This window comes from Heloderma suspectum, chromosome 13 (genome assembly GCF_057233095.1).
Source record: "Heloderma suspectum isolate Gila_16-S chromosome 13, 16-S_ref, whole genome shotgun sequence".
In the NCBI taxonomy this organism is placed as follows: domain Eukaryota; kingdom Metazoa; phylum Chordata; class Lepidosauria; order Squamata; family Helodermatidae; genus Heloderma; species Heloderma suspectum.
The window spans coordinates 28,397,161-28,420,446 of record NC_139470.1 but is presented as its reverse complement, the minus strand read 5'-3'; the positions used below and the strand labels follow the sequence as shown (position 1 = coordinate 28,420,446).

Below are 23,286 nucleotides of genomic sequence, written 5' to 3'. Positions count from 1 at the left end.
AGAGGCTGCACAAGAGTTACCACAGCTCAGGGCTGAGCACGGGAAACACAAAACCCGTTTAATCCTCACAACAGCCCTGTGATGTAGGTTAGGCTGAGAGGCAGTGACTGGCTCACAGCGAGCGAGTGAGTTCCATGGCTGGGAGGGATCTCAGCTGTCACTCCCCTGGCCTAAATCTGGTGCTCTACCCACTGCCACCTGACTGGCAAGAAGAGGCCTTGTCCATTTGGGTCTGGGCCTCAACAAGTGCCCTGCCTTGGCGAGTTCTAGCATGGGCTCTGTCCGGAGCCCATGCTAGCAGAGGGGGCGGGTGGCTCCACTCCAGGTTTCAGCCAGAACCAGTCAGAAGTCTAAAGGAGCTATCTGCCCCTTGGTTCTGACTGGCTGTGACTGACACCCGGAGCAGATCTGCTGCCCCACTGACATTGGAGCAACCAGCTGCCACTGCATGCTAGATGATCCTAGAGCAGCCTTCCCCAACCAGGTGCCCTCCAAATGTGTTGGACTACAACTCCCAGCATGCTGGCTGGGGGTGCTGGGAGTTGTAGTCCAACACCTATGCGAGGGTGCCAGGTTCAGGAAGGCTGTGCTAGAGACTGGCCCGAGCTCAGCCTCTCCACTCATTCCACGCCCCCAATCCCCAAGCCGAAGGCGATGAGAGGGCCAGCAGGGCCATTCCGTTCTTTTTTCCTCTTCCCTCCCCATCCCCTTTTCCTTGTGTGTTCTGTCTTTTTAGATTACAAGCCTGCAGGGAGGAACCGTCTTGTTTAACTGATCGTTCGTCAGCCGCTCAGGAAGCCGTTTTGGCCGAGGAGACGGATACAAATAGTTTCAAGAAAGAAGCGAGCGAGCGAGCGAGCGAGGGAGGGAGGGAGGGAGGGAGGGAGGGAGGGAGCTCGAGGGCTCAGGAGGGGCCGACTCCGCAGGCCCACGTACTCACTCGTGGTCGAGGATCCCACTGGCCGACGGCCCCTCGAACTGTTGCAAGTGGAGGATGGTGGTGAAGTCCTCTCTGCGCTGCTCGGCCTTCTCCATGTGTGCCGGCAGGTGGCAGTTCAAGAAACACACCATGTGCCCAAAGACAGAGAGGCGCACGCTCACCCCGCCCTTGTTGCCCTGCATCAGGAGGAAGGCGGAGAGCGGATTTGCAGGGGCTGGAGGAGAGGGTTACAAACAGACCACTCAGACCGGCCTGCCCCACTCAGCCGTGGAAGCAAGCAGGTATAGGCAGATAGCGGGCCGGGGCCAGGTTGGAAAGGTCCCGCCAGGGCCCACGGGGACCTTGTCCTCCATCAGTGGGCCCAGAGCTTATGTGGCAGTGGAAGACCTCCTCGAGTGTCATTTTTTGGTTGAAAGGCAGGGTAAAAATCAATCAAACAAACAAACAGCGTTCCGAGCAGTGGCTGGACTCGGCTGCCATTTCCCAGTCTCACACTATGCACCAAAGCCATGTGGGAAATGTAAAGAAGGTTTAAAGGGGGAGCAGGGCAGGCATCAGCAGGGGGGCCCGGCCAGGATGCTGCAGTTCCGACAGCTACCCAGCAGCACCAGGTGCTGGACTCAGCCCTCCCATGGAGCCGCTAGGGTTGGACCACCGGACACAGGTCCAAGGGCTCCCAAACGCAGTCAACAGGCCTGAAAAAGAAAAATCCAGAAGGTGCTGGGTGCAATGGGGAGAAACAGGGCAGGCCCAGGAGTGGGGGGCATCTTGCCCAGGAAACCCTCAACCCACTGCCAGCCAAGTACAATCAGGGCCAGATACTTTGCTGCCCAAAGGAAAGGACGAGATGGCTCCCCGCCCCGCCCTATTCCACACAGAGAAGCCAACCGGACAAGCAGTCGAATGTGGCTTCAACACTGGCAACCGGATGGGTCCCCCACCATGCCCAGGCCAGCAGGCTAGCGTATGGGGTGTGGGATGGGATGGGCGGCACATCCAGCTCTGCCCTCCAGGAGAGAAGGATGCCTGGTGCAGTCAAGAGGAACAGCTAGGGGGCTGCCAGTGCCACCGCTGCCTCCCAGCATCTGCCCCCTGAGGCCATTGCCTCACTCTGCCTCATGGTAGGGCCGGCCCTGAGGACAATCCATAAGCAATACGCTGAGCTGCCACCACAATCCATCGCAGAACCTGCGCTGAGCAGCGGGTGAGATACCTCTAAGCTCTTTCCCAACTCCAGAAGTCTAGGGTGATGTTATTGGCCATATCTGTCTTGGAAGAGCAAGGAAGGGGGCTGGTGGGGCTTGGGGCTCCTGCACTCCAGTGAGCAAAGGGATGCATCCAACCCACCAGCTTAATTTTCCAAGGTGTGCTTCTGCCTCTCTTGCCGCACACAGTTTGGGTCAGGAAATACTGGCCTAATCCCTGCATTCTCCAGAACTGTGCCTGGAGGCTAGCTGAAGAGAAGAGTGCCTCTGAGTATGTGCAAAGTGGCATCAATCACTCCGCCATCTTATAAACCATGGATTGATGAGGCAGCAACAGCCATGTCTCCTTCGCTCCGCACACTCACCCAGTATCCCCCCAGTCCTGTCCTGGTGCAATCCGTCTGGATGTCGTGCAGGAAGGGCAGGTGGTAGTACTTGGCAAAGACCAGCAGGATGACCCCTTGCATCCGCACCGTGCTCACCTGCAGTGGTGAAAGGCAGTGAGTGAGGCAGAACACCTCCGCACCCTTAAAGGAGGCAGCCGGGCACTGAGTTCTAATCCTGCGTCCCCAGAGACTCCCTGGGAATTGCAGGGCGGCAGAGTTCGGATAAACATTAGGTGAAATTTCCTAACGCTGAGAACTGCTTAGCGGCAGAGCCGACAGCTTTGGGAAGTGGCAGATTCACCTCCGCTGGAGGCATTTGAGCATGGCATGACGGCCCTCTGCCAGGGATGCTGCAGCAGCACCTGGCACTGCAGAGCCTCCACTGAGCAAGGGGTTTGGCCAGACGAGCTTCGAGGTCCCTTCCAACACTACGATTCTACGAATAGGCCAGTGAAGGCTGGCGGCTCTGATGTCAGCGGGAAGTGAGGGAGGGAGGGAGGGAGGGAGGGAGGGAGGGAGGGAGGGGGACCAGGCCCTCTGCCAAGAAGCCAGGATCCCAGGGAGATGCTCAGGCAGTGGAGGCGGGTGGCTCCGATTTCAGCGGGGATGTGAATCTGCCCTGGGTTTCAGTCAGAACTCCAGACGACTGTCCAACATGCTGAACCTATTCTAGGGATAGGGTTCAGCACCTTGGATAGCTCCTTTAGAGTTCTGACTGGACCTGACTGAAACCCAGAGTGCATTCACCACCACGCTGACATCAGCGCCACCAGCTTCCGTCGGAATAGACCCCGGGCGGACTCTTTGCTTACACTCTTGCTGGACCCATGTGCACGGAATGAGGATGTGGATATAGGCAAGGCAGGTCACTGCTCTGCCGAGCCCAGGATTGTCCACTCTGACTGGAAGTGGCCTCGGAAGATCTCAAGCCGAGGCAGAATACTTTTCCAGCCCAGCCGCTGCCTGCAATAATGTTGGGATTTGGAACCCTGCGCATGCAAAGCATGTGCTGTTCCACAGAGCTGCAGCCCTTCCCCGCATCCCAGCCAGCACGAGGGCAAGAACCCTTCAGTACCACTCGCACTGGACGTAATCATTACGTCACCAGGGGTGCGGTTGAGGAAGAATGCGGGCAGGGCAGCTCCTGAACCTTTTTCAGTGCACACCTTGTCCAAGCCCACCGGCATAACTGAGGGTCACTGAGGGCCTCTCCATGCTCTGGCGAGTGGCCGAGGTGAAAATGAGGCTTTCAAGCTTTATTGTAGTTTGCGGGCACCCTCGCAAAATGGCTGCCGTGGGGAGGGGGGCTTGCCCATTGATAAAATGGCTACCACGGTGGGCATAGCCAGTCACAAAACACTCGTTTACCAAGAAGGCAAACTTGTGAGACTAAAAGAAAACTGTCCGAGAACCTAAGTTCAACGCGGAGATGGAGGCTGAGCTTCCAAACACAAAACCACCCATTTGAAACCAAAACAGAGATGCTGCTGGGGGACAGAATTCTACTTCACGTCATGCCAGCCTTTGAGGTACGAAATAATAATAATAATCCCTTAAGAAATAAAATGAAAATCAGGCAGGGCAGGAAACGTGGTGGGCGCCAACTGATGCCTGTGGACACATTGGCGCTCATGGACACCACACTGGAGACCCCCACGCACAGAGGAAGTCAGAAACTGAGGAAAATAATCAAGAGGAGCCTGGACCCTTCTTTATTCCTTTTCTTTGTTGGGAGTCCTACTTTAGGCTACCGCTAAACAGTAACTGCTTTGCAAGGTTATTTGCGTTTCTAATTAAGAGGTAAAAGGTCACATTTCTGTTGGCTCTCTTGTTAAAGCTCAGTGTGTTTTAGAAGTGGAAGCTTACGCAGTCGGAAGCAAGGGCCACTGAGTTCAAGGGAGCTTACTCCCAGCTAACTATGCCCAGGATTGCAGTCATGCTCATTCTCATACACTGGGTGTTACGCTATGTACCGCTGCTCTTTGGTGGATAAACATACTGTCACCGTGAGCTGCTGCCCTTCAAAACAGGAACATAGGAAGCCGCTTTATTCCAAGTAAGACCCTTGGTCCATCTAGCCCAGTATTGCCGACACTGATTGGCGGCAGCTCTCCAGGGTCCCAGGCAGTGTTTTCTCTAGTCCTACCTGGAGATGACAGGGATTGAACCTGGGATCTTCTGCGTGCAGAGTCGGAGCTCTACCACTGAGCCCTGGCCCCTCCCCACAAGGGCCAAAAGGAAGTTGCCACCTTCCACATGCAGCAAAGGCACATCCTTGGCCAGCACCTGTATCCTAGAAGCCCACAGGTGTGACTGTCCCTGTGACTAGGCCAGATGCAAGAGAGTTCTTCTAAAAGGGCCACCGTAGGAAGAACGAGGACTCCTGAGCACAAATATGGATTTATTTTGATTTGATTTATATATGAGGATTCAGGGCCTATGGTGCTTTGTTTTGGACAGGGCACCATGGATGCCAGTCCTAGCACGGCTGGCGGCTGGACAAATGTCTGAGATGGGAGCCCGAGATGGGAGAGGGTGTGTTGGGTGGTATGAGAGGGAGATCTGGCATTTGCTGCTCTGTTTCTGTGGTTTCCCCAGTCAGAGTGGGTTGCAAGCTGCTTCCCTGGCAAAGTGGAGCAGCCAAGGATGAGGGACTTCCAGCAAGAAAAGGAAAGGTGGCCAGGTGTCCTAATTTACAGAGGACAGGGGCTGTCAGAGGAAGGTGCCCTCTATTTATTCATTTATTTACAACGCTTATATACCGCTCCATATCTAAACAGATTCCGGAGCAGTGAAACAGATCTGAAGATCTGTCCAGTCCAAAGCCTGTTTGAAGATAAAGCAGTGTAAGACAGCAGACGGCGCACGGCACACAGGGCCCCACTACGGTCGCATGTATGGTGCTTCTATTTAGACTATATTTTTGTTGTTCAGTCGTTCAGTCGTGTCCGACTCTTTGTGACCCCACGGACCATAGCACGCCAGGCCTTCCTGTCCTGCGCTCTCTCCCGGAGCATGCTCAAGTCCACATTCATTGCATCAGTGATGCTATTAGACTATATAACTGTTTCTAAATTTGCATCTATACATCTGTCTTAGCATATACAAATCTGAGTCCTCTTTTGTCCTCTTTTTTTAGGAATGCCAAAGCAGCTGCCCGGTGGGGCAGGGAGCAAGGTGGGTTGCATGCAGAAGATCCCAGACATAGGGCTTCCCCACACCAGGCTTTTTATTCCGCAATTTACTGGGACTTCTGCTTCTGGTTTCTATGTGAGATTACACAGGCTGCAAGTTCTCTGCAGCCTTGGGGTGGAGAGCGAGAGAGCGAGCCGTGAGTCCATGGGTCTCCCAACAGATCCAAGCAACGACCTCTCTCTTTGTTGCTGTCAGTTGTTTACATGGGGGGGTCGCTGTCTTCCATGGGGGATTGCTATCTTCTTCTTCCTTCCCCACCAGCTCCAGGCTCACTTTGAGCCTCGCCAAGCCCATCCAAGAAAACTCTCCTTCCAGCCCAGGGCAACAGGCAGATATGCTGGAGGAGGCGGGGGCAGGGAGCAGGAGTGATTTTCCTGCTCCAGCCCAATGGCTTCTTCTTTCCAGGCTGTGGTTAAAGCATTAATTACACATGGCGGATTTACATTCAAATGGTGCATTATCTCTGAGCTTTTAAAAAGTGGGACAAAGTAAAAATAAACTGCTGGATGTGCCCTGGAGGTTGACATCGTCAGCAAAAGGACCCGCAAACGTCCGTGAGTGACCCATCGCGCCTCGCGTGAAGGAGCCCTCAGCGTCTGCCATCTGCAGTTAAAAGGATCCGGTAGCAGGACATCCGAAAGTTCTCTCTGGCGGGCTGCTGCCAGTCAAAGCAGGGGCGATACTGGCCTAGGTGGACCAATGGTCAGAATCAATCAAGGCTGCTTCCTGCATCCTATACAAACGTACATAGGAGTAAGTCCCCTTGAGTGCAAGGGGTCTTACTCTTGAGTAGACATGTACAGAATTACACTGTTGAACAGTTAGGTGTGAGGGGGCAGCATGGTGCCAGCACTGCCTAAGGCAGGGAGCGGTCTGGGGTCATAACTAGGGGACCCTGCATTGGTCGCCACCACCAGCATGGTGGTCCGGAGCATCTTCCTGGGCAGAGAAGCCTTCTCAAGCTCTGGACTGGCCTTGCTCACCCAGGCTGGCCGTTGGTGGGCAGGGAGAGCTGGCCCTGCCAATCAGATCTTCCACACCACTTGTAGCTCGCAAGGCCGGCCCAAGATATTCTATTGCCTGAGGCAGACAAGATGGCGCCCCCTCTCATTCCAGGTACAAAAGCTGACTAGACTGACAATTAAAGCTTTCTTCAACACTGGTGATAGGACAGCCACACCTGAAGGCAGCAGACTAGCTCCGGGGGCACAGGGCAGACTATGTGGTACTCAGCTCTCTCCTCCAACACCTTGCTGCCGCCTCTTAGCACCTGCCGCCTGAGGCAACTGCCTCACTCTGCCTAATGGTGGGGCCGGCCCTGGTAGTTTGTTGCCAAGGGGCTCACAGGTCACCTAAGGCGTGAGCAGGGTTACAAAATCTCAGGCCCCAGGGGACAAATCCAGACCACCTGGGATCCCAATCAAGCCACCCCGGGTTCCAGATAGCCACACCCCCTTCCCTTAGCCCCACCCTCTTTCCACCAACCACCGACTGTTGGATGGTTTCTCGGGTTTTGTACAGCTTTTCCCCCATTCAAAGAGGTTGAAATGGCTCTCCTAAGGCTCAGTTACTGGCACCACCAGACCCCCACCAGCCAGCCAGCCCTGCTCACCACGTGCGGCAAGTTACTGGGTGGTCCGCAAGTGCCCAGCGAGCGGCGCACGGCCACCCAATCCCTCGCCGAGTCGTGTAACAGGTTTGGGTAAGCAATCCCTCGTTCACCGAGTCAGGTAAGCGTGGGGATCCCCGATCCCGCGCCAAGCCGCAAAATGGTTGCTCAGCCTTTTTCGCAAAGGCCAATTTCACAAAGGCAAATGGCGCCCGTAAAGTGGCCTTTTATGCAAGATCACAAGTGTAGATTTCTGCCTAAATCATGTATAAATGGCTGCCTTATGGCCACCATTTGCATAAAATTGGCCTTTATGAAAAAGGCTGAGCCACTATTTTGCGGCTCAGTGAGGGATCGGGGATCCTCGTGCTTACCCGACTCAGTGAGCGCTGAGTCAGGCAAGCATGGGAATCCACAGACTGGTGCCTGGGGGAGCTGAGTCAACAATTCCTTGCTGGGCCCCAAGCCCCAGCCTGTGACATCCCTATTTGGTACTTCAGCCCCACCGGCCCCTGGAATGCGGCCCCTGAGAGTTTCTCTGAAATGGAATTTTGCCCTTAGGCTGGAAGAGTTTCAATATCCCTGGGACAGAACAACGGCACCCAAACTGCTCTGGTACAAATGTACTAAAAAGGATGTTCCTGAACGCCCATTTGGAATGACAACCTATGCCTAAAAAGGCATGGGAGGGAGGCTGTAAGCCCTGAACTACCCTGGCGTCACTGGATGCAGGGGCTCCCTTCTGATGCCTGGGCTGACAGTTCACCTTTCATCAGTCCGTCTTCCCAGCTAGCTCAGTGCGTTTCAGAGTCCGTTTGGAAGGGCAACACCTTTCTGGATGCCCATTTGAGGATAATCAATATCCCTCCAAACCACCAAAGAAGCAACCCATCCACTGTGGCTGAATCCATTCCAACTGCCATTTTGGAGGAACCGATGCATTCCAACCAGCATTTAGGGCCATGCTTTTATTCTCTCTGTCCACAGGTTTCTGCAAGATGCTTCCTCAATGCTTACCAGGACAAAATTAAATGGGCTCAGCACCTCCATGAAAAGCTCACTCCACTGGTCGGTAAAAAGGGCATCCTTTAGTCTCTTGTTGATCATGGAATTCACCTCCTGCAGCCTGCAAACAAGTTCAACAATCACGTGGGCGCTTGAAAGAACACACCATGCCCTCCAACATTTTGCAGATGAAAGAGGAACACCCTTGTGTTCATGTAATACCCCGATTCAGTTCTCCCACTAACCATCAGTGCCTGTAACCCATGGTACACATGCCTGAAAACTCCCCCCACCTGCTGTACGCTGTACTCAGTTAGTTGGCAGTCGCTCATCCTGCACCAGTTCAAAAGCAAAGAGAGTGTTTGTTCTTCTGGTTAAAGCTATACTTGAAAAACGTAATTGTCAGATAATAAAATTAGAAACAGTTCAGAATGAACCTCACCACCTACAGTGTACAAGCAATCAGGCATGGGTATAAATCAGTGTAGAAATCATCAGGCTCTGTACAGTGTGGTGGCTTTAGTATTCATGCGCATGCATTTGCACATATGTGCATCAGAGATGTGATGCATCCCACCCCCACCAGCAGACTTAATTTCTATTGACTCTGGAGAGGGAAGAGAACACCTGAAGAATGGAAACTTGGGCACAGAATTCCCAAACCTGGTGCCCTCCGGGTGTGTTGGACTACAACTCCCGTCCCATCACCTCAAGCTGCAGGGTGATGGAAGTTATAGTCCAACATTTCTGGAGGGCACCAGGCTGGGAAAGCCTGCACTCTGGCAAGTCACCCCTAACAAGAACATTTTAAAGGCATCTCCAAAATGCAGAAAACAAGGGCAAGATATTAGGAAATCAATCCCTCTCAGAAGGGTCCATCAAGGCATGAACACTTTGCTGGGGAAACACGGAGTCAGAATTGATGGCCACCAATTTGGATGGCTTTAAAATTCATGGAGGTGAATGGTGGGGTTGGAAGGGGCCTACAAGGCCATCCTGTATTAAAGGCGCTATGGACTTTGAACAAGCACAAGTACAGGGAGAAAGGGAGAAATGAGCTCAGTGGAAGGCACATCAAGCAAACCCTCATCGTGACCGCCTTCCACCTGGAAACCTGTGTCCTCACTGTGGGAGGCTGCGTGGATCCAGAATTGGCCTTCACAGCCACCTGCAGACCCACTGCTAAGACTCTATTTCTGGAAGACAATCCTACTTGGTCACGAGTGATTGCCACGATGATGATGACAAGGCCATCGAGTCCAACCCCCTGCTCAATGCAGGAATCCAAGTCAGAGCATCCCTGACAGATGGCTGTCCAGCCTCGTCTTGAACACCACCAGTGTGGGAAACCCACCACCTCCCTAGGTAAAAGCCTACGGCTATTAGTCCTGATGGCTATATGCTACCTCCAGGCTCAGAGGCAGTATGCCTAGGTACACCAGTTCCTGGGGAATATGGGTGGGAGGGTGCTGTTGCACTCGTGTCCTGCTTGTGGGTTTCCCATGGGCGCACAAGCAAGAGGCTGCTTGGGGAGGGGCGGGGATTGAGAACAAAACCACTCCAGCCCCTCCCCTCTTGAATGGCGCGAAGGGCTGCCCAATGGCAGCCTGTGATGCCTCTTCACCCTGCCCACCCGCAACGCCCCGCCCCCCGCATGGCCAGGCAAGCCAGACATGGGGGTAGGGCATTTTCCCATGGACAGCTGGTTGGCCACTGTGTGAACAGAATGCTAGAGTAGATGGACCCTTGGTCTGATCCAGCAGGGCTCTTCTTCAATTCTTTGGTTCTTAACTCTAAAAAGTGACAAATCCTGAAACTTTCCCTCCACTGATACGTAATTTGTCAGAAAGAAGTGCCAGCTTTCCACCCTGTTTGGAGTTCTCTCCCCCAACCTAGGTGCCAGTGTCCCCACACGCCACTGCATCCAGGAAGCAACCTCCTCCCTGGATGCAGTGACTCATTGGTGAAGTAAGGGCTCTCAGCATATGCTCAGAGGCCAGTTTGGAGGCACAGGGGTGGGGGGAATACTCCATCACACATTACTTAGCTTCCAAGGCTGGGTGGCCACAAGCCAAGGTTCAAATTAGACAGCCCACAGGCTTTGTCACAATTGGTCTACAGGTGATGTACTGGTCAACAGACCTCCAAGAAATGCAAAGATGCTTCTGCCATATTCCTTTTGCTGATTCCGTTGCAGATCTCTGTGTACCTCTATGGAATTGTGAACCTCTGATCAGGGAGGAAAACCCTTTTTTTATTTACATAATGAAACAGAGGTCAGGTCATTCCTTCTATCCACTTCAACCACACATATTTCTTTTGTCCCACTGTTGCTGCCAGTCAAACAGGTTTTCCAGGGCTTTTGAAATGACACCCCCCCCAAAAAAAAAAACCCTGCAGATCTATTTAACCAGAAATAAATGTGGGATAAGTAAGTGTAAAAACTCTTTTGTACCTCCTTCTTCTCGCTGAAAGAAAAAACCTAGCATCTGACTCCAGGCCAAGACTGATGATTCAGCATGCATCCCCTCAAAAGCTTGGCCTCATCAATGTGGAAACTTCAGCTAACCTGAGGGGCAGGCTCAGGGGAAGATTTTGGGTTGACTTGGACATTTCTATTTCTACTGTTCAGAGCTCTGAATTCCTATTTAATTGTACCAGTGGTGGGGTTTGCTTTCATGAGATGCTGGCCTGAGGACATAGAAAACTAGAAAGGTTTGCTTCCTTTGGGAAGTCCCTTTCTCTCTCACTGGCATTATCGAGCCCATGCCCTGGCTCAACCCCAGGAGCATAAAAAGCAGAGAGCTGCTCCTTCCTGCAGCATCACAAATCATTTGCAACAACAGCCAAAAGGGACTCTGAGGCCTGCCAAGAGAGACCTCGGACCAGCGAGTGCTCCTGGGCCAAGAGGTTTCGCCTCCACCTTGCGACTTCTATCTATTCTGTGGATCGAGAGCATTTTGATGAGTAAGGGATTGCGAGCTTTTAAATCACAGCAGGGAAAGAGAAGATGCTGCTACCCCCATGAACATCTTATGGGCTCAGAACAAAGAAACTTCTCAGCCTGCCACATGTCTGGGTTTGACCTAACCTTATAGGCTTTAGCCCTCCTCCTCCTCCAGATCTTTAGGAGAAGGAGTAAAATCCTTCAGTCAAGGGGATGGGGGGCTTCTACATGGCTTGAGAGATTTCTTATTAGCTCTGCCTCCATGTTAATATGGCTCCCCCCACCCACCCCAAACAGTGCTGTAGTGGGAAATTTTGAAATGCAGGCACTCATCAAGACAGTCCCCATAGCCACGCCCCCAAGGAGAGTAAAAAAAAATACAGGCAGCTGTATTAATCCATTTCTCTCTGTATTCTGTATGTCTTCTGTAGGTCTTTCATAAAGCTAATGGGTCTTAACTGGCCATTCAAGACGAAGAGCCTCCCCTGCAATGCCCACTCTCAGGGTTGGAGCCACAGGGGTCCTGGGGACCCAAGCTCTGCATCCCTGTCCGGATGCCACCTTTTTTCTGGCTCTACTCCTGTGCCTTTAACAAAGAGATAGAATGCACACAGTTTACAAGTAAGAACTTCCCCATCACTTTGGGGGTTTCTACATTCCCGCAGCTTCCTGCTTTCGGTTTCTTTGTGGGATTAGGAAGGGCTCCTTTACACGACAGCCATGTGGTTTGAAAAGAAGGAACGCCTCCCTTCCTCCCTGGCATGTGTGTAAAGGCAGGGGGGAGGGAGCCTTGTTTTCGTAGCTTAACTTCTGCTATAATCTTTTCTCGCAGCCCCCAGGAAACCTCTGACTTACTTCTGAGTAGACATAAAATGTAAGATTGTGCCATAAGTCTGCAACCCTTGGCATACTTATGTAGGAGTAAGCCCCATTGAATGCAATGGGACTTACTCCTGAGTAGACATAAGATCGCCCTGTAAGTCTGCAGCCCTCAGCACACTTCCTTGGGAGTAAGCCCCATTGAGCTTAATGGGGTGCTCTGAAACAAAAGGGGATGTTGCTTCTGAGCTTGGTGGGGTGGGGGATCAGATGTGTCTCCCTTCATTGCAGGGAAGCATTTTACCCTCTTCTCCCTCCAATTGAGAAATGTGGAGGCAGGAGTCGCAACCAGCAGGCAATTCTTGCCCCGGCGCCTGTCAAATCTGCTCAGGTCTCCTTCTGTGCAACCCTGCTCCCATTCTCAATGCCTTTGTCATCCTGACCATGCCCCCAACAACTGTAAACAAACACCCACAGCAGGCAGACACAGAGCTTTCTTCTGCTATTGAAGAATTTCACTGGGACGTCGAGGTCATGGCGCTCCTGTTCCATGGGCTGGAAAAAATACCACATTTATTGTGTTTGGGGAAAACGTGGGATAAGCTGGAGGAAATGGCGGGAGACACCCTGGAGAGTAACGGCGTCATCTAAAAGAGCCCGCAAACTTCTGTGACACAGCCATCTCAACAGCAGGATAAAAGCACTGTGTGATGAACCCTTTTATCTCCAGGCAGAGATCATGTGCTCAATTTCTGCAGATCAGGGTACAAGAGAGCCAATTTACAAAATGTGGCCCCCTAAGGGTCCTGATGCTGGTAAGGATGCCCAGAAGCAGGATGAGGTGGGTCCCGTACTTAAGAGCTGGGTAAATTTTGGAAGGTTCTGCTTGTCACACAGAGGAAAGAAAAGTGGCACCATCAGAAATTCCTTCCTTTTGGTACAGTTAGAACCAAATTAAATATTCACAAGTATTCAAAATTTGCCAAAATTTCCAGTATTGCCAAACCCTCACAGTGATGTTTTAAATTTGCAACCCAAGTCAAAACTTCATCATGAACATAGAGTGCCTGAGACTTGTTACCATCTCTTAATGGTTTTGATTTTGGCAGGCATCTCATACAAAAGCTCATAAGTGGACAAATACTATCAAATACTACATGCCATTAGATGTCAGCTCTCAAATACTAAATACCATTGTTTGCCAGCTATCCAAATCTGTACCAATGCGAAAATATTGAAATAAAGTATAACTGGATGCCAAATACACATACAAAATGTTCAACAACTATTCGAGCATTCAGAAACTATATCGAATTTGGGGGGAGCAAATCCATTTCAACCCTGTTTTATTTATTTATTATTTTATTATTAAATTTATTAATCGCCCATCTGGCTGGTCACCCAGCCACTCTGGGCAATGTACAACATACAAAAAAAACAGTTTAAAACAATAAAATTCTACAATAAAAACATTTTCTGAAATACCCTAAGCCACCCCAAATGCCTGCCTGAGCAACCACGTTTTTAATGCACGATGGAAGCTCATTAAAGAGGGGGCATGACGGAGTTCCCTAGGGAGGGAGTTCCACAGAGTGGGGGCCACCACAGAAAAGGCCCTCTCCCTCATCCCCACCAGTCTAGCTGTCCTGGCTGATGGGACAGAGAGAAGGCCATCTGAGGCTGATCTTGTTAAGCGGCCTGTTTTCAGTCCTTCTCTCCGCAGGCTGGATTTTATCAAGAAGCCAGGATAAATTCCTCCAGGCCTCTTTGCCTCTCCCACCATAACCCAACTGTTTCAATAGCGTCGGCCTGTTCCCATCTTCCTGTGCTTTGGGGATCAGCCGGCATCAAGGTTAAGCACGTTCGGGCACCTGCCAAGAGCCCACACCCCGGCAGGGGCCCACTGACAAGAACCTCCTTGACTTACTCCTCCTCTTCCCCACCGCAACCTGCCTGTTCACCTGCCTCTCGTCTGGCAGTGAGGAGGAGGTGCGGGGGATGCCGCGGCCTCCTTGCCCCCTGGCTCTCTCCCGGCCTGCCAGGCAAGCAAGCAAGCGTTGGCATTAGGAGCAGGAGGAGTGAGAGCAGCGGGTGACAATGGCAGTCAGAAGGGAGACTCGCTGAGACCCATGGAGGGCGTCTTCCGCAAGGGCCCTCCAAACCTGGAGCCAGCCCTGCCCCTCTGCATGGGTCAGCTGCAGTGCAGGCTTCACCAGGGAATCCGGGCACATCCTCGGCCCCTCCCTCAGCGTGATGTCTCTGAAGGTTTGAGGCCTACAGAGGCGAAAGGTCGGGCTTAGAGGCCTGGCGTTTTCTGCTGGGAGCAGGTAACCCTGACAGGAGTAGTTTCATTTCCCCAGTTAAGTTTCAGTTTCAATTCCCCTGTAAGTTTCATGGCTGCAGATTTGAAGCGGCGCTTTTAGTTTCGAGGGAAGAGGATATATAAAGAGAGCGAGAGAGACAGTAAGAGTTAGAAAGACCAGGCTGCAGTCGAGACGACAGCAGAGAGGCAGCCAGAGCCTGAAGTGAGAGCAGAGTCTGAAGGGAGAGCAGGAAGGAGCAGTGGACAACGACCGTAAAGGAACTTGCATTTTGCAACTTCCGTTATCTTTTAAGGCCTTTTGTATCACTCAGCAGTATTGTGTAAATACCTTGAGTTGTGATAGGTTTGCTTTAAATATACTAGTAAAGTGTTGTGGGTAAACCCTGTGCTTAGAGTGTCAGTCACTCTCCCCCCCCCCCATGTTACAAGGGGAAGCTCAAAAGAAGGAAGGTGGAACCCTTAAGGAGGCAGGAGATCCTTAAGGGGTTTGGCCACGGGGCCCAGGTCATATGTGGGACCTTGACAATGTCACTAATGGATAGAGCGGCGGGGAACAATACTCTATGGGGCCTCCAAAATGGGGGATGCTTCGTTTTCCAAGGCATACTTTGGCCACTCATGCGGGGGGCATCCTCGTGTGTTTCCCAGCCCACAATTGGGAATCCCTGTCTTCCAGGCTGCCAAATGGCTCTGTGAGATTGGCTGGGGGTTCACACACATGCAGACCCAAGAGGAGTGTCCCTGCCAGCCCTTTTCCTTACCCAACAGCGACCATGTCCGTGTCATTGGAGTCCCCGGTGTTGAGGTGCAGGAGGGACGTCACGTCGCCAGGCGGCATGGCCGTGCCAACGTTCCAGGTGACCACAGTGATGCTGAGAAGAAGCAGAGGGAGCATCAAGGGTCGGGAGGCCTTTCCCCCAAGACATATGGCACCCTGTACAGGACACAAACGGGCACCCTGTCTGTGAGGGTGGGTGGGCGTTCCCTGTCCATGGGAAGGATCGTTTGGGGAAACTACCACGTGAACCGGGCCAAAGGTGGAGACGAGTGGTGCCACGAGGTCATTTTCGACTGGGCGTGGTGGTCTTATCGGACCTCCTTTTAGATGCCCACGTGTACTACTTCAGTGGTGAAGCACACAGCGAACACTTCCTCCAACTGCCGTGGCACGCTTTACAACCACAAACTGTTTGCGAGCCCTGGTTTTTAAAAACACACAGAACGCTCTGGGCATGTGCACTTTGGCATTTTTAAACTCCCCAAAATCATAGCGCCACCATGACTGCAGGAAAAGATGGGGTTTGCTTCTGCTGCCCTGATGTCCTCAGCACCTGCCACTGTCTGGGGAGCCGTTTCGGGGGCTGCAGGGTCCTGGCTTTGGCCCCCAAACCCAGCCCTAGCTGCACCAAGCAGCCATTTATTTATTTTATTTATTTATTGCATTTATATCCCGCCTTTTTTCCTCTCGCAAGGAACCCAAGGCGACTTACATTATCCTCCTCCTCCTCTCTATTTTATCCTCACAACAACAACCCTGTGAGGTAGGTTGGGCTGAGAGTCTGTGACTGGCCCAAAGTCACCCAGTGAGCTTCCAGGCTGAGTGAGGACTAGAACCCGGATCTCCCGGCTCCCAGCCCAACACTCTAGCCACTACACCACACTGGCTCTGTGGTTTGACTGTGCAGTGCTCCTTGGTTAGCTCCTTTAGAGGTTGGACTGGGTCTGACTGAAACCTGGAGCGGATTCACTGCCCCACTGACGTCAGAGCCACCAGACTCCGCTGTGACTGTCCCTACAACAGCTGTGGTGGCTGGTCATGGGAACGGCTGAGGCTGGTTCTGTGTCTGGCTGGTTCACAGTACAGATTTCTTTTCTGCTCAAAAACCTGCACACATGAGGAAGCACTTGGAAGGGGAAGGGAGTGGGTAGGTTCACTTGTGCCAACTAGCTCCAAGTGTGGACACAGACACTGGCCAGTTTCCAAGTAGCAACTTGCTACAGAGAGCATACAACCACGTGGCCCCACGTGGGGCTTGGGAGAACATTCTGCAAGGTTCTGAGTACACACACACACACACACACACACCCTTATCATGATGCACTATAATGCAATTAACACACAGCTCTGATGCAGACAAACATCCCGTGTGTATTGCAGGCTTCTCTCACTGGTCTATACTCGTGTTTCTCCTGTGCAGTCAAAGGCCAAAGTCCTCATTTGGGTTGTAAAACCTCTGCCTTGAGTAGCACCACTTCAAGCTGGGGGGGGGGGCACGGCTCATACGATCAAATGTTCCTCTATACAAAATAAATAAATACATTCCCTTCACTTAGAAAACTAGCATGTCACAGAGAGAGGTTCTAGCCTATCTTTCTCCCTGCCACACTGTTAGTTTTCTACATGCAGGGGATATGCATGTGTGGGTGGAAGAGTGTTCAGTTGTGTTCGCCTCCCCCACCTGCAGTCCAAAACAGAACACCTCAGGCAGATGCTTGCCACCTTGGGGAGGGCCAGATTACGCATTGCACATTCTGCATGGATACATGGCTCTTTTTTTAACGGAAAGCAGACTCTGCAGAGGAACAACGTGGGGTGTGGAAGAGGGAAAGGCGCCCCTTAACACATCCTGGCCATATTTTCCCTCCCAGCTGCTTTTCAACCTACAGGGGAAAGATACCGTTAAATTTTATTCCCATATTCCAGGCCCAAGGGCCAAACATGCCCTTCCCCTGGGCCACCTTTCCCCAAACCACCAGTTGTTTGGTGGTTTCTCAGCTTTTGTGCCATTTTTTCCCCATTCTCAGAGGCTGAAATGCCTCTTCTCCCCAGGCTTTCTTCCTGGCAGGAAGTGACAATACGCTGGTGTTTTTAAATGAATTTTGCTTTTTGCTTTGGCCCCACCCACTCCTGGAATGCTCCCCCCCCCCATTGAGTTTGGTCCTGGGGCTGAACGAGGTTCACCACCCTTTCCATATGGCCTCCACTTTTTTGTGGAAGGGGAGAGGGACTCAGCCACAGCCCGATATATGTTGCCATGTGCAGCCACCTCGCCCTCATGGTCCCGGGGTGGGGTGGGGGCTGTAGGCTAAGCCTAGATGGGGGTGAAGGGAGACATAATAGGAACGAGGGAACTGACAGCGCATCCCTCGGCTGTGCGTGGGGTACGCCCAGCTTCGTAACTGCACTGCCAGATAGAAAACAGAAGGCTGTCTCAGCCGTCAGTCGGCAATTCTCGCCTCCCACTCCTGGTTCAGGTGGGCTGTTTGCCTTTTACATTTTTTTTTTTAATGCTGCATGAGCATTCACATGTTTATCCATTCATTGGATGCCTCATTAAAAAAAAGTTAATGATTTTTTTAAAAACAATGCAAAAGTACACAAGGGATTGGAGCGAGGAGGAGAGGTTTCTTGGTGGCAGTGGACGTGGGAGCAGCGAGAGCTGATCAGTGCCAGCAGGCATTGGCTGGCTTCTGGCTGCACCCTTGCAAAACGGTGTGGTTCGTTTCATGCACACACCCCTGACTCTGGCTCTGTGGGGTGCTTCCATATTGGCTCCACAGCTCCAAAGCTAGCTAGGGCAGGCAAGGTATCTTCCCAGCCCTGCAGCTGCAAATCCCATTGATGGCCCTACACATCCTCAACATGTGGAGGGCGACTCACAAGGAGTAGCAGCGGGGCAGCGAGGCCATTTTAGACCCAGGCCTTAATGGCCTTATGGGGGGCCCTTTAAGACGGTTCAGTTGTGAAACACCCAAATAACATTCTCTTCCCCCCCACAGGTTCGCGCACGCACCCTCCCACTGCCATCCCCCTTGCTTTACAAGGGCTTCTGCATGCCTGCTCTGTGAAAACAATGAGAACAAAACCGATGGCCAATGCTGATTATAAAAAGGAAAAGACTCTGACCATGTGCAGGTTTGCATTTTACGCTCACTTAAATCATAGCGCCATCGTGACTACAAGAATAAAAGGGAGTGTGCTTTTGCTGCCCAGATGTCCTCATCACCTGCTGCTCTCTGCGTGGTCATTTGGGGGACCCCTGCGTGGGGGGGGGAATGGGATGTTGGCCCCGAGGTTCACCCCTAACTGCACCACTGGGTAACAGCAGCAGCAGCAATCTGAAGCATTTGCCGAGGCAGTGAGTAGCATTTTGCCCACACCGGATCAGAAAGCCACAGTGAGGTACCGTTCTCCCCAGGGGGACGACTATTAGATGCAGCCTGGTCGATGCACGTGTGACTAGATTCCTAGTGTCCTACAGCAGGAAAATGCTTGTCTGCATTCATCCACCTTTGTTTCTCTCTTTGCTACCTCCTCAGCTCCCTGCATTTCCCATCTCACAGCCCAACCCACCAAAGAGCAGCAAAACTGGCCCCAAGCGCATATGTCTTGGTACGGTCATCCGAAGACAGCGATCCAGAGGCACAAGACGTTAAGCGCACTGGTGGTAGATGAACAGTGATAAATGACATTTAAGGCTCAATCCTACACATACTTACCCGAGAGTAAGCCCCACTGAATGCAGTGGGATTTACTTCTGAGTAGACATGCCTAGAATTGCACTGTCAGAGCCTTTGCAAAGATCAAGGGGCACAACCATTTCAGCCCTGAGAGCCGCACGTGAGGCTGGGTTGGGGGCCGCACGTTCACTCATGCACATATACGCACATGCACAGACCCCAGCGATCCAGGCACAGTTTTTGCTCTTTCCTTATTGCTGGCAGCAGGGAAAGAGTGAACTGTATGAGGATCACTGGAGAAGGGAGCGGAGAGAGGGGGAGCACCTGGCCGCAGCAGAAACAATGGCCAAAATTGCAGTGGTACAATCCGCTGGATATGGGGGGGGAATTTGGCAGTGGGGGAGGGGTCAGAGCACCCTGGGGGGGCACAGTTAAGCCCCTGGGAGGCTGTGGGTTGTGCACCAATGGCACAGATGGTACATGGGTGCTAAATGTTAGCACCTCTTCCCTCCTCGTCCCTTTTTCCTTGTGTGTTGTGTCTCTTTAGCTTGGCAGGGCCTGTCTTGTTTAATGGATTATATATAAGCTGGTCCAGGAGACTTTTTGGCTGAGGAGCGGCATAAAAATATTTCAAACACATAAATAAATCAGTGCCTTAATTTCTTTAAAATCACTGCCACTCCAGGGTGCATTTCTTGTTTAGATCTGAATAAATGAATAGGCCAGCATTAAAATATCCCCTATGAAATTACCCATGGGGAGACTCGGGAAGTGATACGATGAAAGCCGGTACCTTTGATGGTTTTTAACAGCAATGTAATAATGTCTACCAGCCCCTATAGACCCTTCTCAGTAAATAGACTTCCACGGAAAAAAGCGGCAAATCTCCATGTGCTAGGTGCTGCAAGCCCTGCTGGAAAGCTTCTCGGAGAGGCATGATCTGGCTGGCCAGTGGGAAAAGCAGGATGCTGGACTAATGGACCTTTGGTATCATCCAGCAAGGGACCTCTTACGTCAGCCTTCCCCAACCTGGTGCCCTCCAGATGTGCTGGACTACAACTCCCAGCATCCCCCAACCATCTATGCTGGCTTCATGTTGTTTGATAGGAGACATCAGGCTGCCAGGCATTGGGGAAGAAAGTCTGGACTCAGGAAGGCAACGGCACATTCAGATGAGACTGATTTGGGGGAATATCAGTCATGCCACTTCAGAACTGTGTGGCAGTCCAGCCACAGTTAACTCTGCTCCCAGTGGTGGCCTGCTGGTAGCATATATCCTGAGCTCTGGTTTCTCTTCAGATCTTATATATCTTGAGCGAGTGGAGGAGGGGACAAAGGACCCACCATTCTCCAGGACTCCCACCTCTGGGCAGCAGTGTAACCCCTATGGACTGGTTGGTTTAGCCCTTGAGGGGTAGAGTCACTGGGGAGAGCTAGAAGGAGAGAGAGCCCACTTATTCTGCTGAGGAGCTCAATAATAATTATGGGCTCTTATCACCTTGTATAAGGTAAGCTTATATACAGATGAGAAAGATAGAAAGACTAACAAAAGGGTATTAAAAATATATTTTATGCCAAGTGTTTCGGCTTCTGCCCTGGTCAGGAGCCGTGCTGTTAACTGGGTATCAGGAGTGGCAGTTTGGAATGTCTGGAGATGAAAGTTCCTTAGGAGAAAAAACAGAAGAATGACTGATGTAACTCTTACGAATTGCCCTCCGGATTAAGGCCATTTGGACTAAAAAAAAAAGAATGTCGAATGCAATCTGTCAGGAAAACTACAATGGACCTAAGAACAAGATTCCGTAACCACAAATCTATGATTCTTACCAAAAAAAAAAAACCCTGGAGCAGCTTGTTGTAAGATATTTCAGCTCTCCTGCACATAGTCTCTCAGATTTACAGTTGGTTCCAATAAATTTCTGGCTCTATAGACTGAGAACTCTTCATCCCAATGGCCTTAACCTGGAGGACAATTCGTAAGTATTATACCAATCATGCCTCTGTTTATTCTCCTGTGGAGGCATTCCAAACTGCCACTCCTGATTCCTATTTAACAGCACAGCTACTGATGAGAGCGGAAGCCAAAATGTTTAGCTTAAAACATATTTTTGTAATACTCTGTTGTTAGTCGTTCTATCTTTCTTATACATTTTACCTTAACACTGACGGCATCCACAGTGGACCCATAGCCTCCTTGGTGCTTTGCTATTGTGCTGCTTTACACAAACCTTCCTTTCTTTCTTTCTTTCTTTCTTTCTTTCTTTCCCTCCCTCCCTCCCTCTCTCTCTCTCTCTCTCTCTCTCTATATATATATATATATATAAGGTCCAGCACCTAGCACATGGAGATCTCTCTCTATATATATAGAGAGAGAGAGGGAGAGGGAGAGGGAGAGGGAGGGAGGGAGAGGGAGAGAGAGATTTGAACAAGGTGGCCATTTATGCCTTGCCAAAACAGAGGAAATTCATCACCAGGAAAGAAGACAAAAGAGGACAGCAATTTGCATCTATTTGCATATGCAAATACACACACACAGGTACAGCCTTAGAAATAATAACTATTATTTAAATAGAAATACCGCGGCTCAGTGATAGAGCATCTGCTTTGCATGCAGAAGGTCTCCAGGTCGATCCCCAGCATCTCCAGGTAAAGCTAGGAGAAACTCCTGCCCGAAACCCTGGAGAGCCATTGCTGCCAGTCAGTGTCAACAACACTGAGCTAGATGGACCGAAGGTCTGACTCAGTATAAAGCAGCTTCCTATGTTCCTATATCCTACAATACATCTCATCATAGCCGAGATGGCTGTCCAGGTGACACCATAGTCAAGATGGCTGTCCAGGTTACCTGTGTGCCTGCGGCTCAGCCTGCTGCCCAGGTCCTCGGCGTTGATGGACAACTCCAAGGCCCCTGCCTGCTCTCCCTCCTCTTGGTTCTTTGACTTTAACATAGACTTGGACTGGACTGCCCATCAAATATAGGACACCTTCAAATAGAGGACTGTCCTCTGCCAGCTCTCCAAAATAGAGAGTAAAGTAGGACACCTGGCCACCCTAGTGATTAACTAGCAAGGGGGTGGGGAATCCCTTTTGCACCCCTCGTTTTTGTTACATTTGCATTGTTACTGAAGAGCTCTTGACCTTCACGCTGCAATGCTTACGTTTGGTTTGCCATTGCTGCTGTGGTCTTGTTGCTTTGGGAGTAACGTTCTCTGTTGAGGAAAAGCTCGGAAGTGCCCAGCACCTTGGTGAACAACAGGCTGACTACAGATTTTTGCAAGCAAGCATCAAATGCTTCTCTTTGGGCTAGGTGGGACTGTTGGTTGCCTTGTTCTTGTGTGAAACAGACTCTTGTAGGCAGGCAGTCGCTGCATTGTTTTGCATAGCGGTGGCTCTAACTAAAGAAACTGTGTTCCATTCAAGTCTTTGCAGGTTTTATTCCAGCTAAGCCCCTAGGATCCACACAGGCAGAGGTTACAGCTGCACACTTCCTCCGCTTCTCCCCCCCACCCAAAAACACTTTAGGCCTCAGCTATGTCACCTGCCATCAAGCCCTGCAGAGAACATGTAAACAAGGTGGCCATATTCTGTTTTGACAGGGCTCTTGTACCTTTAACCTGCTGAATTCAGCAGATTAAGCTTCCCCCCGCCATGTATTTCCATGCAAGGGGAAACTGCACCCATTGAATTTCTGTCTGACAAGAACAGACAAAAAGCCTCTCAGATGAAAATAATAGTGACAAGCCTAAAGGAAAACCTGTAAGCTGGACTGAGGCTTACTAGGTTGTAGTCCAGCTGACCAGAAACAGCCCTTCCCTCATTCTCTCATGCGCAGGGAGCAACATCAAGGGAAGGTCTACATACGTGAAGCAGCCCCCACTGATAAGAAACCACTGATGGAGTTTCTCTGTCCCACCCTAGAACAATACTTGCACGGTGGATCACAACCTAGCAAACCTCAGTCCAACTTACAGGTTTTCTGGTTAAGATGTACTGTGTTTCTGTTCAAATTATTGTAATTATTTCTCAGTAATTATTTCTCAGTGTGCATTTATGCATAGAAATTAGCAAGTGCAAAACGTCCTTCACTGCAGACGGTGACTGTAGCCATGAAATTAAAAGACGCTTGCTCCTTGGGAGGAAAGCTATGGCAAACCTAGACAGCATAGTAAGAAGCAGAGACATCACCTTGCCGACAAAGGTCCGTCTAATCAAAGCTATGGTTTTCCCAGTAGTAATGTATGGCTGTGAGAGCTGGACTATAAGGAAGGCTGAGCGCCGAAGAATTGATGCCTTTGAACTGTGGTGCTGGAGAAGACTCTTACGAGTCCCCTGGACTGCAAGGAGGTCCAATCAGTCAATCCTAAAGGAAATCAACCCTGAGTACTCATCGGAAGGA

General features: G+C 51.1%; 1 protein-coding gene across 1 annotated transcript in view; it reads right to left on the bottom strand.

Moving 5' to 3' along the window:
- INPP5J (inositol polyphosphate-5-phosphatase J) overlaps nucleotides 1–23,286 on the bottom strand; it is a 66,524-nt gene that overhangs the window by 25,653 nt on the left and 17,585 nt on the right. The window contains exons 3-6 of the mRNA XM_084819540.1: nucleotides 15,191–15,301; nucleotides 8,353–8,461; nucleotides 2,511–2,627; nucleotides 941–1,116 (exon numbers count right to left, since the gene is read on the bottom strand). Of these exons, the coding sequence (XP_084675666.1) occupies nucleotides 941–1,116; nucleotides 2,511–2,627; nucleotides 8,353–8,461; nucleotides 15,191–15,301 (513 nt within the window). The remainder of the gene's footprint in view (nucleotides 1–940; nucleotides 1,117–2,510; nucleotides 2,628–8,352; nucleotides 8,462–15,190; nucleotides 15,302–23,286) is intronic.